General features: G+C 42.6%; 1 protein-coding gene across 3 annotated transcripts in view; it reads right to left on the bottom strand.

The window, feature by feature from the left end:
• USP34 (ubiquitin specific peptidase 34) overlaps nucleotides 1-19,897 on the bottom strand; it is a 231,391-nt gene that overhangs the window by 176,910 nt on the left and 34,584 nt on the right. For all 3 annotated transcript variants that reach the window (XM_056567745.1, XM_056567746.1, XM_056567747.1), the window contains exons 4-6: nucleotides 9,231-9,281; nucleotides 2,934-3,083; nucleotides 1,119-1,186 (exon numbers count right to left, since the gene is read on the bottom strand). In XM_056567745.1, coding sequence (XP_056423720.1) covers nucleotides 1,119-1,186; nucleotides 2,934-3,083; nucleotides 9,231-9,281 — 269 coding nt within the window. The remainder of the gene's footprint in view (nucleotides 1-1,118; nucleotides 1,187-2,933; nucleotides 3,084-9,230; nucleotides 9,282-19,897) is intronic.

Genomic DNA, 19,897 nt, shown 5'->3' with positions numbered 1-19,897 from the left:
ATGTATATCATTGAACAGTATATGCAAGATTTTTTTTTTTTTAAAGCAAAGTTAATAACTGTGAATAAGCTCCTCCCCTAATAAAAGTTTGAATCCCCCTCAATTTCCCATTTTTAAAATAAAATAATGTAATGTGGTGCCGTTGGGTGTGTAAATGTCCGAACTATTAAAATATATGGTTAGCTAAACCGCACAGTTTGATGAGGTACGTGTAAAAATAATATGAAAGTCCATAACTGAGCATTTTGGTCACTTCATATACCACAAAATATGAATAAAAAGCAACAAAAAAACTCCTATCAAAACCAAAAATGGTGCCGATAAAAACTACAGACCACGTAGCAAAAAAAAAAAAAAAAAGGAAAAATTATTTGAAAAAAGTTATAGGCATCAGAAGATGACAATTTTAAACATACACATTTTGGTGCATGTAGTTATAATATAATTTATCCCAGTGTCTAGTGCACAAAACATGCAGTACCGGGTTTAGGACACATGGGGGGGCTGTTGTACAACTAAACAGCTCCTTTGCAAAAAAAAAAAAAAAAAAAATTTTATGAAAGTGAAAGTAAAGCATGCTGGCGGGACACCGCGTCGGCAGCTGGGGACGGGCAAGGGACACCAGAGGAAGGGAGACAGATAAGGGACACTGGGGCCTCCTAGTAGAGCAGTGTGTGTGTCCCGATCCCCGTGATTGGGACACACACACTGCGCTGCTCAGGATTTCCTATGCGAAACGCTGCCATCAGCTAGTCAGATTTCACTAGCTGATAGGAGCGATCGCTGTGAGGGGGAAGAAGAAACACCCCTAGGTCCCGAGGCTAGATGGCTGGCTATCAGTGATAGCCACCATCTTACTGGGCCCAGTGGGATGCCGCGAGTAGCAGCCAGTATCTGCATGACATACATGTACGTCACAGGTCGGGAAGGGGTTAAAGGGCTGGTTTCATATGATGTCAACAATACTATCATGTAGCCATTGGTCACCACATGCAATGATCTCAATGCTGTTAATTCCGCCAACCCCCTCCTCTTTTTCCTTTATAACCCCTTTAAAAAGGTAAATTATCTTTTAAACTATTTTATAAACCACGTGTTTATAATCAATGTTTACACACCTTATAACATAGGTCCTGAATGGTATAATATGTTGCATAACAGCTGGGATGTGAAGCCATATTCTTATCTATAAGAAAGTCCAAAGAGAAATATTGATAAAAGTTAGTGGATTAACTGTTTAAGCCATAAATCAAAGTCTAAATCTACAATATGTGATACTGCATTATACCCTATTAAAGTTTCACAAGCTTTTGCCAAGAATGCCGTACACCACACAACATGACGTCATATGATCAGTTATGAGTGATCCCTCATCTGTTCCTGTGTCACAGTCATTAGTCCCCACATCTCTCCCGATGCCAGTCAAAGAGATTTTACATTAAGTCTAAAAAAAATCTACTTTTCTCGAGCGCTACATTGGGGGACACCGGACCATGGGATTTCCTAAAGCAGTCCCTGGGGAGGAAAAACCAGCAGTGTCCCGGAATGATCTGAGCCCGTGAGCAGCCGTCGGTTTACTTACCTGCCCTGGTGCCTTCAGAGCGGAGTCTCTTCTTCCGGGGTCGTGCGGATCCTCACTGTCATGTGACAATGTAACATCACATGACAGTGACGTCGCCGGCCTGCGCCTCAGTCGAGGAGCGCCGCCAGGAGAGGAAGACGCCACGCGAGGAGCTGGTGAGTATGTCAAGTACATTACTCACTTGACAGCGGGGCGTTAACCCCTCACCCAGCGGCAGCGTTAATGCTGCCGCGGGGTGAGGGGTTAACACTACCGCTGCCATGGGGTGAGGGGTAACTTAACCCCTCACCCCATGGCAGCGTTATTGCGGGGTGAGAGGTTAATGCTGCCGCTGCCATGGGGTGAGGGGTAACTTAATCCCTCACCTCATGGCAGCGGCCGCATTATCGCTGCTGCGGGGTGAGAGGTTAACGCTGCCGCTGCAATGGGGTGAGGGGTTAAGTTACCCCTCACCCCATGGCAGCGGTAGCGTTAACCCCTCACCCCGCGGCAGCATTAACCCCCCTGTCCCCAGTGCATTAACCCCCCTCTCCCCAGCACACCCCAGGCCTGGGCCCAAAAAAAGCCCACCCCAGGCCTGGGCCCAAAAAAAAAAGCCGACCCCAAAAATATATTTTACATTGTTAAATGAAAGTCCTTTTTCTTCTTCAGATTGACAGCTGACTGCACGATCCTGTATATATAGCATTAAGGTAAGAAAATATATGCAGTGTTATATTTGTTTTAAATGTCGCAATGGTTTTGCGGCTCCCAGTTTTTTTTCGTCGGAAACAGCTCTTTTTGTCTTAAAGGTTGCAGACCCCTGACCTAGACCCTAGGAACACCACCAGGCGCTGGTTGCTGGCAAGGAGGGGTTAATGGCCCATGCAGCAATGCACCCTGACCCTAGCTTGCAGGTGGGGATCATGCAGCAACATGCTCCAATCGCCCCATGCTAGAGAAAACAATAAAGGAAAGAAAAACTAAACTTTAGCTGAAACTAGGCAAAAAACTAAAGAAATTAGACCAGGTTTGGAAAGCTCCAGACCTGTGACTGCCTCCTGCTGACACAGAACTAAAAACGGAGTTGCTCAGAGCCAGGAGACAGGTATATCCTGCTGGGAGGAGCAGACTTTCTTTTCTTTCGTTTTTTTGCCTAGTGTCAGCCTTCTAGCGGCAAGCAGCATATACCCATGGCCCTGTGTCCCCAATGCAGCGCTCAAAAAAACTGTAGTCCAAAAATTCTAGAGCAACAAGCTTTTTTATTTTCTTAAACTTGCTCCAAATGTTTGCATACATGGTAACACTGTTTGCTGTATTTAACGTCTTTACTGTGATATCTCAAACCATCTTGCGCACATTTCTAACTTACATTGGATACGACTGTGATGAATGCATGAGCAATCAAAAAGGGAAGAGTATCCGGGGATCCATATTCAAAGCAATCCTTCATAAGAGAAAGTCCATTCTTCCCACAGAACAGACAGACGTAACGGAGAAGGTGAAGAGGGACTTCTACATCCTAAAAGAGAAGCATGAAACAACGTTATTAAACAATAAGAGAAATCATACCCTGGTAAGCACAATATTGGTGGCATAGAAAGCAGTAGGGATCGACAGATTATCGGTTTGGCCGATATTATCGCCCGATATTCACGATTTTGGGCGTTATTGGTATCGGCAATTACCTTTTTACATTTTTCAAGCACAGTAAAATCACTGAGTGTCTTATAGTAGTGGCACTATTCCTGGCCATTATATAACTTGTATATGGCATTTTCACCAGATTAGTGCTCTCCAGGCTAAGCTAGTGAATGGAGAGTAGCTGCTGTGATGTTTTCCATACACTCCAGTGACATCAAATAGTCCCTACAGACAGCCTTCAGACATTATTTTCAAATATACAATATATTTTTTTCTCGACCATCGAAATAGGAAACCACTTTAACCCCTTAAGGACCGAGGTCATTTTGGCCTTTAGGACCAAAGCATTTTTTTGCACATCTGACCACTGTCACTTTAAGCATTAATAACTCTGGGACAATTACTTATGAATTTGATTCGGAGATTGTATTTTCGTGACATATTCTACTTTATCATAGTGGTAAACTTTCGCCGATACTTGCATCCTTTCTTGGTGAAAAATTCCCAAATTTCATGACAAAATTTGAAAATGTCATTTTTCTAACTATGAAGCTCTCTGTTTGTGAGGAAAGTGGATATACCAAATAAACTCTATATTGATTCACATATACAATATGTCTACTTTATGTTTGCATCATAAAGTTGACATGCTTTAACTTTTTGAATACATTACAGGACTTCAAAGTTCGGCAGCAATTTTCCAATTTTTCATATTAGCAATACCCCATAAATGACCCCATTATACAAACTGCACCCCTCAAAATATACAAAATGATATTCAGAATGTTTGTTAACCCTACAGGAATAGCAGCAAAGTGAAGATGAAAATTTCCATTTTTTACACTAACATGTTTTTTGTAGACCCAGTTGAAGTCGGGGGCCATGTGTGTTTACAAAGCAGACACCTGTGGGGTGTAAATGCTCACTGTACCCCTTATTATATTACGTGAGGGGTGTAGTTCCAAAATGGGGTCACGTGAGGGGGGGGGGGCCACCGTTCTCAACAAAAATTCTTCAAACACCTGCGGGTAGTTAAGGGTCACTATTGGTGATCGACAGATTATCGGTTTGGCCGATATTCACGATTTTGAACATTATCGGTATCGGCAATTACCTTGCCGATATGCAGATAATGCCCCAACGCTGCCCCATTGCCTCCCCATACCCAGTTTTATAATTACCTGTTCCCGGGGTCCGCGCTATTTCTGGCTGTTGCTGTGCAATAATGAGTGACGTCCTCAACGCGATGTCACTGTCAGTGCGCACAGTGACAGCTCAGGATGATGCCGGAGCCAGAAGTAGCACGAACCCCGGGAACAGGTAATAATTAAACTGGGGATGGGGAGGCAATAGGGCAGCGGCGGTGGTTGGACTCAGGACCGGCAGGGGGAGAGAAGCGGGCGGCAGTGGTCTCTGGACAGAGTATAGACACGGGGAGCGGGGCAGCAGCAATGGTGGTTGGACTCAGGAGGACCCCAGGACAGGCAGGGGAAGAGTAGCAGGTGGCGGCGGCGGTCTCTGTGGGTGTCTTTTTTATATTTATGACAGAACCGCTGTAACGATCAGCCACCCCTGTGCAAATCCCCTCAAATATAAATGGCGCTCTAACTCCTGAGCCCTGCTGTGCACCCACAGAGCATTTTACGTCCCCATATGGGGTATTAACGTACTAAGGAGAAATTACGTTACAAATTTTGGGGGTCTTTTTCCTCTTGTGAAAATAAAAAGTATGGGGCAACACCAGAAAGTTAGTGTAAAAAAAATATTATATATATTATATATATTATATATATTATATATATTATATATATTACATATATTACATATATTACATATATTACATATATATATACATATATATACACACACACATATACATACAGCAACAAAAGCATGCACCTGTAGGCCAGGTCCATATAATAGTTTGGTATCAACTAAAGTGCTGGCTGACTTATTCTTTGTCTGTATTATAGATAGATAGATAGATAGATAGATAGATAGATATATTTTTATTTTATTTATTTTTTTTTACACACTAACATGCTGGCATAGAGCCCAACTTTACCTTTTAATAAGGGGTAAAAGCCCTCCAAAATTTGTTAGGTAATTTCTCCCGAGTGCAGAAATACCCCATATGTGGCCCTAAACTGTTGCCTTGAAATATGACAGGGCTCCAAAGTGAGTTAGCGCCATGCACATTTGAGGTCTAAATTAGATATTTACATAGGGGTATTCTACGCTAGTGATTCCCAAACAGGGTGCCTCCAGCTGTTGCAAAACTCCCAGCATGCCTGGACAGTTAATGGCTGTCCGGCAATACTGGGAGTTGTTTTGCAACAGATGGAGGCTCCGTTTTGGAAACAGTGCTGTACCAGATGTTTTTATTTTCTATTGGGGGGGCGCGGAAGAGAGACAGTGTAGGGGTATGTGTATATGTAGCGTTTTACCCTTTATATTGTGTTAGTGTAGTAAAGTGTTTTTAGGGTACATTCACACGGGCGGGGGTTCACAGCGAGTTTACTGCTGAGAGTTTGAGATGATGTGGAAAATTTGCTGCATCTCAATCTTGCAGCGAGAGACTCACTGTAAACCCCCGCCCGTGTGAACATACCCTGTAAACCTCCAGGTGTTGCAAAACTACAACTCTCAACGTGACAGGAGAAGGGCATGCTGGGGCTTGTAGTTATGCAACAGCTGTAGGCATACTACTACAACTTCCAGCATGCCCTTTGGCTGTCAAAACTATGACTCCCAGCATGCACTGACAGGCCGTACATGCTGGGAGTTGTAGTTATGCAACAGCTGGAGGCACACTGGTTGCAAAACAGAGTTTGTTACTTAACTCCGTGTTTCCCAACCTGTGTGCCTCCAGCTGTTGCAAAACTACAACTCCCAGCATGTACGGCCTGTCAGTGCATGCTGGGAGTCATAGTTTTGCTGAGTTAGGACACAGACAATGTTTCCCAACCAGTGTGCCTCCAGTTGTTGCAAAACTACAACTCCCAGCATGCCCAGACAGCCGAAGGGCATGCTGGGAGTTGAAGTTTTGCAACAACTGGAGAAGAACAGTTTGGAGACCACTGTGTAGTGGTGTCCAAACTGTAGCCCTCCAGATGTTGCAAAACTTCAACTCCAACTGCTGGAAGTTGTATTTCGGCAACACATGAAGGGCCAGATGTTACAGAACTACAACTCCCAGAATTCCTTGACTGTCTGGGCATGCTGAGAGTTGTAATTTTGCAACATCTGGAAGATCACAGATTGGAGACCACTGTGCAGTGGTCTCCAAACTATGGCCCTCCAGTTGTTGCAAAACTACAACTCCCAGCATGCCCGGACAGCCAAATGCTGTCTGGACATGCTGGGAGTTGAAGTTTTCAAACTCTTAGAAGCAGCAGTGAAAATCACTTTACAGCGATCTTCACTGCTGCCTCTGCGTCCTCCACTTACCTGCCGTCGCTGCCTCCTTCAACCGCCTGCCGTCGATCACCGCTGACACCGCCGGATCTGCAGTATGTCCCCACCGCAGCTCTCATCTTCCCCTGCTCGGACTTCTAGGGGCAGGCAGAGCTGTGGAAATGAACCTTAATCCCCCCCCCCCCCCAGTCAGCCGAGACACTGACTGGTCCACAGTGACCAATCACAGTGATCGCTTACTAGGATCATCCACAGATGGTCCAGGTGGTGGTGGTGGTGGGGGTGTTGCACAGAAGTTGTCCCCTGCTGGTAACAGTGGGACTGCTGCCAGTTAACCATCGCTGGGTTAACTCACTTATATAAACATCATGATGCCTTATGTCTATAAAAGTAATTCTGCAAGAAGGGGTTAAACTTACAATGCTACAGAGAGTCTGGATCTGTGGCACATGGGAATGGCTGGAAAATCCAACCAATCAGAATACCACAAACCACATACAGTCACGGACGTAAATGTTGGCACCCCTGAAACTTTTCTAGGAAATGAAGCATTTCTCACAGAAAAGGATTGCAGTAACACATGTTTTGCTATACACATTTATTCCCTTTGTGTGTATTGGAACTAAACCAAAAAAGGAGGAAAAAAAAGCAAATTGGACATAATGTCACGCCAAACTCCAAAAATGGGCTGGACAAAATTATTGGCACCCTTTCAAAATTGTGGAAAAATAAGATTGTTTCAAGCATGTGATGCTCCTTTAAACTCACTTGAGGCAAGTAACAGGTGGGCAATATAAAAATCACATCTGAAAGCAGATAAAGGAGAGAAGTTCACTTAGTCTTTGCATTGCTTGTCTGTGTGTGCCACAATAAGCATGGACAACAGAAAGAGGAGAAGAGAACTGTCTGAGGACCTGAGAACCAAAATTGTGGAAAAATATCAACAATCTCAAGGTTACAAGTCAGTGTAGGAGGAAGAAAATAACCCTTAAGAGGGCACTGCTTGTTCCAATAAGAAGTTGAAACCAAACCAGAGGTGTAATCAAACAATGGAGTGGTTTATGAAATAAAAAACAAGTACAAGGATGACGTGTTTCAGGGGAGGCACCCCATTCCTCAGATCAGTAGGTTACAAGTCCATCTCCAGAGATCTAGATTTGCCTTTGTCCACAGTGCGCAACATTATCAAGATGTTTGCAACCCACGGCAGTGTAACTAATCTCTCTGGGCATGAACGGAAGAGAAAAACTGATGAAGGGCGTCAACGCAGGATAGTCCGGATGGTGGATAAGCAGCCCCAAACAAGTTCCAAAGATATTCAAGTTCAAGCTGTCCTGCACGCTCAGGGAGCATCACTGTCAGTGCTAACTATCTGTCGACATTTAAATGAAATGAAACTCTATGGCAGGAGACCCAGGAGGACACCACTGCTGACACAGACATAAAAAAGAAAGACTACATTTTACCAAAATGAACTTGAGTAAGCCAAAATCGTTTTGGGAAAACATCTTGTGACCAAGATAGAGCTTTTTGGTAAAGCACATCATTTTAATGTTAACCGAAAACAGAATGAGGCCTACAAAGTAAATAACAGTACCTACAGTGAAATATGGTGGAAGGTCAATGATGTTTTGGGGTTGTTCTGCTGCCTCTGGCATTGGGTGCCTTGAATGTGTGCAAGGCATCATGAAATCTGAGGATCACCAACGGATTTTGGGTCGCACTGTACAGCCCAGTATCAGAAAGCTGGGTTTGCGTCTGAGATCTTGGGTCTTCCAGCAGGACAATGACCCCAAACATACGTCAAAAAGCACCCAGAAATGGATGGCAACATAGCACTGTAGAGTTCTGATGTGACCAGCAATGAATCCAGATCTAAATCCCATTGAACACCTGTGGAGAGATCTTAAAATTGCTGTTGGGAAAAGGCGCCTTCCAATAAGAGAGACCTGGAGCAGTTTGCAAAGGAAGAGTGGTCCAACAATCCGGCTGAGAGGTGAAAGAAGCTTATTGATGGTTATAGGAAGCGACTGATTTCAGTTATTTTTTCCAAAGGGTGTGCAACCAAATATTAAGTTAAGGGTGCCAATAATTTTGTCCAGACCCTTTTTTCGAGTTTGGTGTGACATTATGTCCAATTTGCTTTTTTTCCCCTTACTTTTTTGGTTTAGTTCCAATACACACAAAGGGAAAAAAAAATATGTATCTGTGAGAAATACTTCATTTTCTAGAAAAATTTCTGGGGTGCCAACATTTACGGCCATGACTGTACAACCTGGAGGACAGGTGTAGTGCTATTTTTTGGACAAAATTGACTAATGGATATGGCTAGCTTAAAACATACATCTAAGGTAAAGAGACACAAAGCACATGAAGCAGGGGTAGAAAAGACCCATTTTTAACACGCTTATTGAAGAAAACTTTTTTGTTACAAAAAAGGTGCAAAAAGGTAAATTGAGCATCAGTGCTGCAGTCATCATCATGTGTGTGTAGCTATGCCATCTAGCTTTAGCATAAGAAAAGCTGATATTTACAAATACCAGGGCCCTTAGGTTTCATTGGGGGAGCCCTGTCCACTGACATGGAAGACCAACCAATTTACACTTACATTCATGTCACAGAAGGCCCCTAAGAGATTGCTTTCTTGAGCAGAGATATCCTAAAAAAAAAAAAAAAAAAGAAAAAATAAATCAGAATACACAGAAATATTTGGATTTTACAATGAGTTCATTTATTATTGTGATTATAACGTCAACAGACACAGGCAGATTCATGGAAGTTTATGGTCACCAAACCAAATAAACAATACAGGCTCTTGTAAAGAGTAATCCGATTTCGGCTGGAGGCAACAAAAGAACTCTCCTATTATAAACTGCTCTATATGCCATTCCCAAAAATATATCAGTAAATAGAACAAACCTCTACATACTCTTCAAAGCATAAAAAGTTGTGTCAGGTTAAAGGGAGTCTGTCACCAGCACTATCCTGCTGGTAAAGGGAAATAGTGCAGGTGATGTAAATTTAACCCCTTAAGGACTAAGTTCGCCCTGAGTCCGCTCCCGTTCTATAACGCGGGGCCACCCCGAGGCCCCGCGTTATAGAACGGGAGCGGGCCCGGCGGGTCTAACAATGGCCAGGACCCGTGGTTAATAGCGTGCGGCACCGCCATCAGTGCCGCGCGAAATTAACCCTTTTCAATTTTGAACGCTGCGTCTAAAGTGAAACTAAACTACAAATTAAAAAGAGTGGGAGCTCTACATAAAACATAACAGCCTAGCCGAGGATACTGTGGTGCACATAACCCGATGTTCCAAAAATATAGAGGAAAAGCAATTGGAGTAAAAACAGTCCTTCTAGGCTAGGGTATATGTTAGTGGAAATAGAGAGAGAGAGGGGGGGGAATTTAAGAGGAGATAATGGAAAGATAGTAGTAACTAACCAACTAACTAGACTTACTACTATTGAAAAAGGGGACGTGGCGCCCCGAAACGTGTCTAGCCTGTAGCCTGAACCCACCTATGATTACCCACTGATACCGAAGATCCATCGAAATACCCGCAGCAAGTTTGTAATACATTTTATACAGACATTGCTCCGCTGGCCAGCTACCTGTGATCGGCATAGTAGGTGAGAGGCACAAAGTGCCAAACTTTCATTACCTTCTACTGTCCCTGTGCTGTCAAGGTAAGGGGGACATTCTAAACAGAGGACCCCAGCGTACCATTGCACCCAGGATATATTACAATCCCCTGTACCATTAATTATGCGCCAACAAGACTGAGTGGGCACCAAACAGAGGACATCCAGCACTGTCAATTACCCATACTAGCTGCATATCCCTACGTTCTCTGGTGCAGCGCAGTTTGTACCAGCAGCTAAGTATTACCTGCATTTACAACGACAGTAGCGCTACCAAACATCATTACAAAGACATTTGAAAAGTTGCAGTGATCAGCGAATTTGGTGCGGTTCCGTCCGTACCAGCAACTTAATGTACAAACTTTATCAGCTGCAGTAACCAAACCTAGAATATTTATATTGTATCAGGTGTATCAGAAGTTAGAACTGTTGTATTCAGTATCCAGTAGTTTTTTATCCATGTATTTTATTTATCACTAATCGGTATTTTATGTACTTTATGCATTTAAATAGAGCAAGGGCACAGCTTTAAGGAGAACTCCGGTATGGGTGGGAAAAAACAACTTATCCCCTATCCTAAGCATAGGGGATAAGTGTTAGATCGCGGGGGATCCGACAACTGGGGCCCCCTGCGATCTCCTGTACGGGGACCCGGCTCGCTCCTGCTCAATGCAGGAGCCGAGCGTTTTCAACCACAGCCGAAGCTGCGGCCGACACGCCCCTCCATTCACTTCTATGGCAGGGCCGGAGATTGCCGAAGGCAGCACTCCAGCCCTGCCATAGAAGTGAATGGAGGGGGCGTGTTGGCCGCAGCTTCAGCTGTGGTCGAAAACGCTCGGCTCCTGCATTGAGCAGGAGTGAGCCAGGTCCCCGTACAGGAGAATCGCGGGGGGCCCCAGTTGTCAGACCCCCCCCCCACCGCGATCTAACACTTATCCCCTATGCTTAGGATAGGGGATAAGTTGTTTTTTCCCACCCATACCGGAGTTCTCCTTTAAAGACCTCATACATTTAATTATTTAATAAAACATAACTAAATACTGGACTATCTCACTAGTACTTATCTTTCTATTATCTCCTCTTTAATTTTATTTAAATTTTTTTTTAATTCCCCGCCCTCTCTATTTCCGCTAACATTTACCCAAGCCTAGAAGGACTGTTTTTACTCCAATTGCTTTTCCTCTGAAACTAAACTACCCCTGGCTAGCTCAGCGGTCTGTTCGGGATCGCCTCAGTGAAACCGCTGCATCCCGAACAGCTGTAGGACAACATAAAAGTTGAATTTCCACTCTTTTCCCACAAAACAAAAAAAAACGGTAAATTAAAATTAACATGTGGTATCGCTGCATGTGGAAATGTCCGAATCATCAAAATATATCATAAATTAAGCAGCACGTTCAATGGCGTACGCGCAAAAAACTTCCAAAGTCCAAAATAGTGTATTTTTGGTCACTTTTTATACCATGAAATCGCGGCGTCCCGAACAGCTGAAAGTGTCTTACCATCCAATCGACGTTTGATTGCTCCAAGCCTCAAATCAAGGCTTTAGCACTCAAGCACAGAAAACACTGATCAATGCATTCCTATGGCAATGCATTGAACAGTGCCTGCAATCAGTGTATGCTGTATTATAGAGGGGGCTATAACACTGCATAAAAGTTTTTTAAAAAGTTAAATAAGTGATTTAACCCCTTCCTTAATAAAAATCAGAAACCCCCCCATTTAAAAAAAAGTGTGTAAATAAAAATAAAAACAAACACGTGGTATCTCCGCGTGCATAAATGTCCGAACCACAAAAATATATTGTTAACCCCTTAAGGACGCAGGGTTTTTCGTTTTTTTTTTTTGCATTTTCATTTTTTCCTCATGACTTTCTAAAAATCCTAACGCTTTCAATTTTGCACATAAAATTCCATATTATTGCTTATTTCTTTTTTAGCATGGCAAAGATCAGTATAATCGGCGGTCGATTGCTCAAGCCTGGATTTCAGGCTTGGAGCAATCAATCGCCGTTTGGACGTGACCAAGGCAGGCGAGGGGACCTTCGCTCGCATTCTAGCTGATCAGGACATGGCGATTTCACCACAATGGCCCCAATCAGCCCGACTGAGCTGCCGGGAAGCGTTTACTTTCATTTTAGACGCGGCGATCAACTTTGAACGCCGCGTAGAAAGGGTTAATAGCGCACGGCACAACAATCAGTGCGGCACGCTATTAGCCCAGATGGTCACTACCTGCCGACCGGAACCAGTATTTTATACCAGGACCGGGAGCAGGGAGTACAGGGACCGGGCACTGGGTGCCCTTAAGAGGTTAATTAAACTCCACGCTCAATGGCGTATGCACAAAAACATTCCAAAGTCCAAAATAGCGTATTTTTGGTCACTTTTTATACCATTAAAAAATGGTATCGATGAAAACTTCAGATCACTGCGAAAAAAAAATTAACCCTCAAACCGCCCGTTCGTGAAAAAAAAAATAATAATTATGGGGGTCAGAAAGATGACCATTTTAAACATGTTAATTTTCCTACATGTAGTTATGATTTTTTCCAGAAGTACAACAAAATCAAACCGATATAAGTAGGGTATCATTTTTTTGAAGCCCCCAAAAGTTACAAAATGGCATTTTTTTCCTTCAATTTTGTCGCATAGTGATTTTTTTTCCCGTTTCGCTGTAGATTTTTGGATAAAATGACTGACGTCATTACAAAGTAGAATTGTTGGCGCAAAAAAAAAAAGCCATCATATGGATTTTTAGGTGCAAAATTGAAAGGGTTATGATTTTTAAAATGTAAGGAGGAAAAAAACTAAAGTGCAAAAACTGAAAACCGCTTGGTCCTTAATGGGTTAATATGCACAATTTTATTGTTTATACTTTATGTTTGAGTACCATATGATGTATGTAAATTCATTAGTCACATGACAATGTGTATTTAAACCCCATTGGATCACTTGCACTTTGCCTTGACAATGGTGGTGTGAGACCACAGAAACGTAGTCACTGTATTTATGGAATAAAGAGACATCCTTCACTTGAATACGCTGGTGTGATGCAGTCAACCTTCTTGTAGCTACTCCGTTGGACCCAGGACCAGAGTTCCCGTGACTGCCTGCACCCCCCACCTGTGCTAGATTACTCTATCAGTGTTTACAAAATTACAAGCATACCCGGACAGGATATGGATGTCCATGCTGGGAGTTGTAGTTCTCAAAAAGCTGACACACTGTTTGGAAAACACAGAAACAAAATGTATATATATTTTTTCTTCATGTGTTTTCCAAACAGTGTGTTGCCTGCTGTTTCAAGACTACAACTCCCAGCATGGACATCCATATCCTGTCCGGGCATGCTGGGAGTTGTAATTTTGCAGTTACAGTTTTGCAGCAGCTATAAAAGGAATTCTCTTGGATATAAATGCATATATGTCTGTGTGTTTGGGGACAGTGGAAGGATGATGGGAGTGTGGTTAGGCTTCTTTCACACTGCCATTAGCACACGGTAGTTTGACGGCTGCAGGAAGAGCCCGGGGAACTCGTGGGAGGAAAATTACTGCCTGTTCCGTCTTTTTCTCCCGTTATTCCAGTCAAAAAAAGAACATAGTAAATGGGAGCCGCCGGGACCCGTTGTTGCCCGTTGCTCCCTGTCACAAGAACCGTTAAATTAATCAGGTCAGGCAGATGGGAGGATCAGAGGCCGCAGCAGCACACACAGTAGTCAGTATTACAGAGCGGTGAGGTGGAGGCAAGAAATGTATATTGAAGAGCTGGTTTGGAAATGTCCAGAGACCTGTGGGGAGGAGTGGACATAAATTTGTCTGGAGGGGCATGGAAGTCCATCACACCCTGATCACCACCTTAGGATCAGGGTCGATGGTGGTGGTGCCCTCTGCGACAAAGAGCAGTGGCTGCTTGTAGGGATGATGGGTAGCAAGCATGTCATGTCATACCACGCAATGGTTCAGAACCTCAATATTACAACGCCATTTTGTAAAAAAGTTGGGGGCATCTCTACACAGTGCACCTTTTGGTCAAAACAACACACTATCTCTATTTTGTAGGTCCATACGGTTACAACAATACCCAATTTATATATATATTTATTTTATTTATTTTTTGATGGGACTTTTCAATTGCTTTTTTAGATATTTTTTATGGTATTTGAAGTGACCAAAAATGTGCAAATCTGGTTAGTGCACAATTACGACTTTTGGGGCCCCACTTGTAATTTTGCCCAGGGCCACGCTAAACCTAAAACCGGCCCTGCCCGACAGCCCTATACAGGAAACATGACCTCCAGTATTTTTTCTTTTTTTTTTCACTTTAGATCTGTTACACCCACTCCTATCACTTGATGATTATGATCACTACCACCACCAACACCGCTGAGCTCCGCCTCCACATGTACTAGTCACATGATTGTAAACTGCTGACATCATTACCGATCAAACACACCTTTATTATGGAGCAGATAGAAGGGGATGGGGCTGAAGTAACTGTGATGATGATATGACAGGATTGGGCAGAGCAGATCAAGAGCTATATGTTCCCTGTATGGAATGGGGCTAATGGCCATGAATATTTACAAAGGAGGAATTACACAGACGAGCTGCGCGAGCAGAAGAGCGCACCAAGGGCCTGGGGGGTGCCCCCAGTGCACCAAAGCACTTTATTTATATATTTGGATTTATTGGCATTGGGAATGGAACCAAGAAGGAAAAAAATGTAAACCATGTTGAAATCAGTGGTACATACTATTGTGCTGTACCAGCAGGTTAGGTCATGTGACGCTGGTAACAGATTCCTTTTAAAGGGCTCAGCAGCATTGTATGCAGTAGTGCCCCAACAATAATATGCAGTTCTCACACTTGGTCCTATGCACATTGTTGAAATTTACTCTACAAATTAAGAACACCAAAACTATGCTTATTGAAATCCAAAATATGTAGAGCAAAATAAAGGTCAATATAAAAGGGCCAGATATGCTGCAGTGTTCGGTGACAGACCGGTTACCCGCGAGTTTCCTGTGACCGTTTTGAGCCACGGCAGGAGTTCTGCAGCGGATTTTCACAGCAGTTTACATTGACCCCAATGGCGTCCGCTGTGGATTTTCTAGCACAGAAAATCAGCCACAGAAAACTCATAAGTAACCTGCCTGTGTGAATCCTTACAATGTAAAAACCTGCAGTGGATTGCATTGACACTGTCATTAGAAAATGTTCCGTACAGATAATTCTCAGTAATGTCTTTCTTCTAATCAAAGACAGGAGTACAGTAAAGGGTGACACCAGTATAAAGACGACAGCGGTATACACAATAGCTGTTGCTCACAGATCAGCTTCCCTTCCTTGTAAAATGACCTCTAAAAAAAGTCAGAGAATGTCATTAAGTTTTCAATTCATGTAAATGGGAAAGGCCCTTTTTTATTGCGGTCTACGTTCATTGGATCTGCTGTAAAGCACATTTTTAAAATGCTGTTAAAGATAGGCAAGATAGCTGCCCCCATAATAATGTACAAAAAAACATCACAATTAGATAAAAAAAAAAAAAAAAAAAAAAACTGTATTTGTCTCTAGTCTATTCTGTAAGTCCCAACAGTTACAATGATACCCAGATGTTAGGTTTTATTTTGTTTTACTTCTTTTAAAAATTATAACTTTTTGTAGGAAAATGTAAAAAAATGTCCTGTTCTGACCCTATAACTTTTTTCTTTTTCCATATACTGGGCTCATTTTTGGCGCAGTGATCTATAGTTTTTATCGGTACCATATTTGTTTTGATGGGACTTTGATCGTTTCTAATACATTTTTTAAGGGTATACAAATTGACCAAAAATACGCAATTCTGGACTTTGGTATTTTTATGTATACGTCATTGACCGTGTGGTTTAATCAACACTATTTGTATAGTTCGGGCATTTACGCATGCGGCGATACTGCATATGTTTCCTTTTTTCACATATCTATATCTATTTTTAATGAGAAAAGTGGGTGATACAAACTTTTTTTTTTTTTTTTTAGGGAAGGGGTTAAATAACTTTTTTTTAACACTATTGTAACGGTCCCATAGGCGACTAATACATGCAATCATTAGATTGCATACACTGTTTAATGCTATGCCATAGCATAGCACTGATCAGTGTTATCGGTACTCCATTGCTTCAGCCTGCTAAGGCTGACTGGAGCCTTGAAGAACCTATGGGACAGCATGGAGGCAGGTAAGGGACCTTCCACTGTCCTCTCAGCTGATCGGGAAAGATTTCCCAGCGATGATCCCGATCAGCTTCCCTGAGCTGCCGGGACTGTAATTTTGCCATTTTTCAAAGTTTATTGCGGCGTCTAAAAGGTTAATGCCAGGCATCTGCCTGATCACCGGTGTCCGGCATGTGCCGCGGGTCCTGGCTACTAATGGCAGCCAGGAACATACTCTTCATAGACCTGCTGGACGGCCGTTCGTGCAGGTCGTTAAAGGGTTAAATGGACACAGGGCATTTGATACATTTTGTGCAGGTACACATTTTCTGGAATTTTTCTGGTTTATCCGTTGAACAACATATTTCGACTTTTTTTTATATTGCTGCGCAAAATTTTGCAACCTTTCTACACACATCAAAAAGCTAAGCCAGGTTTGGGTTGGTGAATTTTTACGACTATTTTGGAAGTGTCTGCGCAAAAATGTGCAACTTTTCACAAAAGTCGGAGTTGATAATTAAATGACCACTGCATAGTGAAAAGGATAAATGATGTACTGCAAGTCAACATTGTGAAGAAGGTCTATTTAAAAAGTCTCAAAAAAAATGTTTTTTTTAAAAAAGCCCCACTCTGCCTAAACGGTGCCAAATATAGACAACAAAACAGCTCTAAATGCAATAACTGTCACCTCCCCCCCTCCTCCCTTCTTTACAGAATGTACAGAAAAATTTGGAACAAATACTACAACAGAATCCACATAATTTGATTTGTCTTGCAGAGTTCCCTTAGGATAGTTTATGGAAATTATCCAGTAGCTATCCACTGTGAATCTCCCACGTGAACTTAAAGGGGATACTCCGGCCCTAATACATCTTATCCCCTATCCAAATCAGATGTCTCATTGCGGGCCCCCACAATCTGTCTAGTGAAATCTCACCTAGCCACTGCTACCAGTGTCAAAAAGCATGGTCCGCCTCTTCCATAGTCAGAGATTTCCTCGCCCTCCCCTCAGCTATTATTGACAGTTCTATGAGTCTTCTCAGAACCACATGCAACAAAAATGCCTTATCTCCCCTCCTCTGAAAACTGCTGACAGCCCCATAAATAATGCAGAGAGGAGTGGAACAATCAGGATTTAAAGGAAACGTATTATACATAAAAATTTATCCCAATTCGCAAGATAAGGGAAACTTAGATTGCGGGTGGGTCCGACTGCTGGACGGGCGCCTCATCTCTCTGGGAACGGAGAGTCACGACCCCCCACACAATGTGGCAGCCGACACGCCACCTCCATATATCCCTAAAGGAGAGCAGGAGAAAGCTCTCCCTTAGAGATATATGGAGGGAGCCTGTCGTTAGCCGAGGGATGGTGATTGGGATCACTGCAGTGAAATCGCGGTGTCGCCATCAGCTAAGGGGACGGCCGGAGATCCTTTACTGTGATCCATGCTGTCCGATCATCACTCCTTTATTGCGGTAGTAAAGAAGCGCCGATAACACTGATCAGTGCTATTTCATAGTATAGCATTGATCAGTGTATGCAATCTACAGATTACGCATAATAGTCCCCCTATAGGGACTTGTAAAAAAAAAAAATAATAATAATAATAATAATAATAATACATAAATTAAATAATAATAAGTGTATAACCCCTTAACGACGCAGGGCGTATATTTACGTCCAGCGCCGTCTCCCGCCATATGAAGCATCACATCGCGTCGGTCCCGGCGCTCATCAACGACCGGGACCCGCGGCTAATACCACACATCGCCGATCGTGGCAATGTGCGGTATTAACCCTTTAGAAGCGGCGGTAAAAGCTGACCGCCACTTCTAAAGTGAAAGTATCCCGGCTAGTCAGTCGGGCTGTTCGGGACCGCTGCGGTGAAATCGCGGCGTCACGAACAGCTTACAGGACACTGGGAGGGCCCTTACCTGCCTCCTCTGTGTCTGATCGACGAATGACTGCTCCGTGCCCGAGATCCAGGCAGGAGCTGTCAAGCGCCGATAAAAATGATCACAGGCGTGTTAATACATGCCAGTGATCTGTGTAAGAGATCAGTGTGTGCAGTGTTATAGGTCCCTATGGGACCTATAACACTGCAAAAAAAAAAAAAAGATTCAAAAAAGTGCTAATAAAGGTCATTTAACTCCTTCCCTAATAAAAGTTTGAATCACCCCCCTTTTCCCATAAAAAAATAAATAAAACAGTGTAAATAAAAATAAAAACATATGTGGTATCGGCGCATGCGTAAATGTCCAAACTATAAAAATATATCGTTAATTAAACCGCACGGTCAATGGCGTACACGTAAAAAAAATTCCAAAGTCCAAAAAAGCGTATTTTGGTCACTTTTTATACCATTAAAAAATGAATAAAAAGTGATCAAAAAGTCTGATCATAACAAAAATTCTACCGATAAAAACTTCAGATCACGGCGCAAAAAATGAGTCCTCATACCACCCCGTACGTGGAAAAATAAAAAAAGTTATAGGGGTCAGAAGATGACATTTTTTAACGTATAAATTTTCCTGCATGTAGTTATGATTTTTTCCAGAAGTACGGCAAAATCAAACCTATATAAGCAGGGTATCATTTTAACCGTATGGACCTACAGAATAATGATAAGGTGTCATTTTTACCGAAATATGCACTGCATAGAAACAGAAGCCCCCAAAAGTTACAAAATGGCGTTTTTTCGTCGATTTTGTCGCACAATGATTTTCTTTCCCGTTTTGCCGTGAATTTTTGGGTAAAATGACTAATGTCACTGCAAAATAGAATTGGTGACGCAAAAAATAACCCATACTATGGAGTTTTAGGTGAAAAATTTAAAGGGTTATGATTTTTAAAAGGTAAGGAAAAAAAAACGAAAGTGCAAAAACGGAAAAACCCCGAGTCTTTAAGGGGATAATCCCTTCCCTAATAAAAGTTTTAATCACCCTCCCCATTCAAAAAGTTTCCATAAAAAAAGCCTTTCCTCTAATAAAAAAAACACAGCATCCCCCTTCTTCACAAAAAGGATAATTGTACTCTGTCTTAAAAAAAAAATATTCCTAGCCCTGATTTATGAAAATGTGAGAAAAACTTTATTTTCCCCATGGCGAACAATCACAGCTCAGCTTTCACTTTACCAGGGCTCAGTAACATAGGAAAGCCAAGTTGTGATTGGTCGCTGGAAGAAAAAAGGAGATTTTTTTAAACACTTACCGTAAAATCTCTTTCTCGAAGGATCCATTGGGGGGACACAGACCGTGGGTGTATCTTGCTGTCTCTAGGAGGTGTGACACTATGGTAATAAAAAAAGTCAGCTCCTCCCAGCAGGATATACCTTCAGGCTCTGAGCTAGTCAGTTTAAGTTCCAGAGCAATAGGAGGAGACCAATAGGTCAAAGAAAGACCCAAAAACTGTCCGAGAACCAGAAGAAAAAACATAACTGAACACA

This window comes from Hyla sarda, chromosome 3 (assembly GCF_029499605.1).
Source record: "Hyla sarda isolate aHylSar1 chromosome 3, aHylSar1.hap1, whole genome shotgun sequence".
Classification (NCBI taxonomy): Eukaryota; Metazoa; Chordata; class Amphibia; order Anura; family Hylidae; genus Hyla; species Hyla sarda.
The sequence above is the reverse complement of the archived record's forward strand: the minus strand, read 5'-3'. Positions and strand labels throughout refer to the sequence as shown.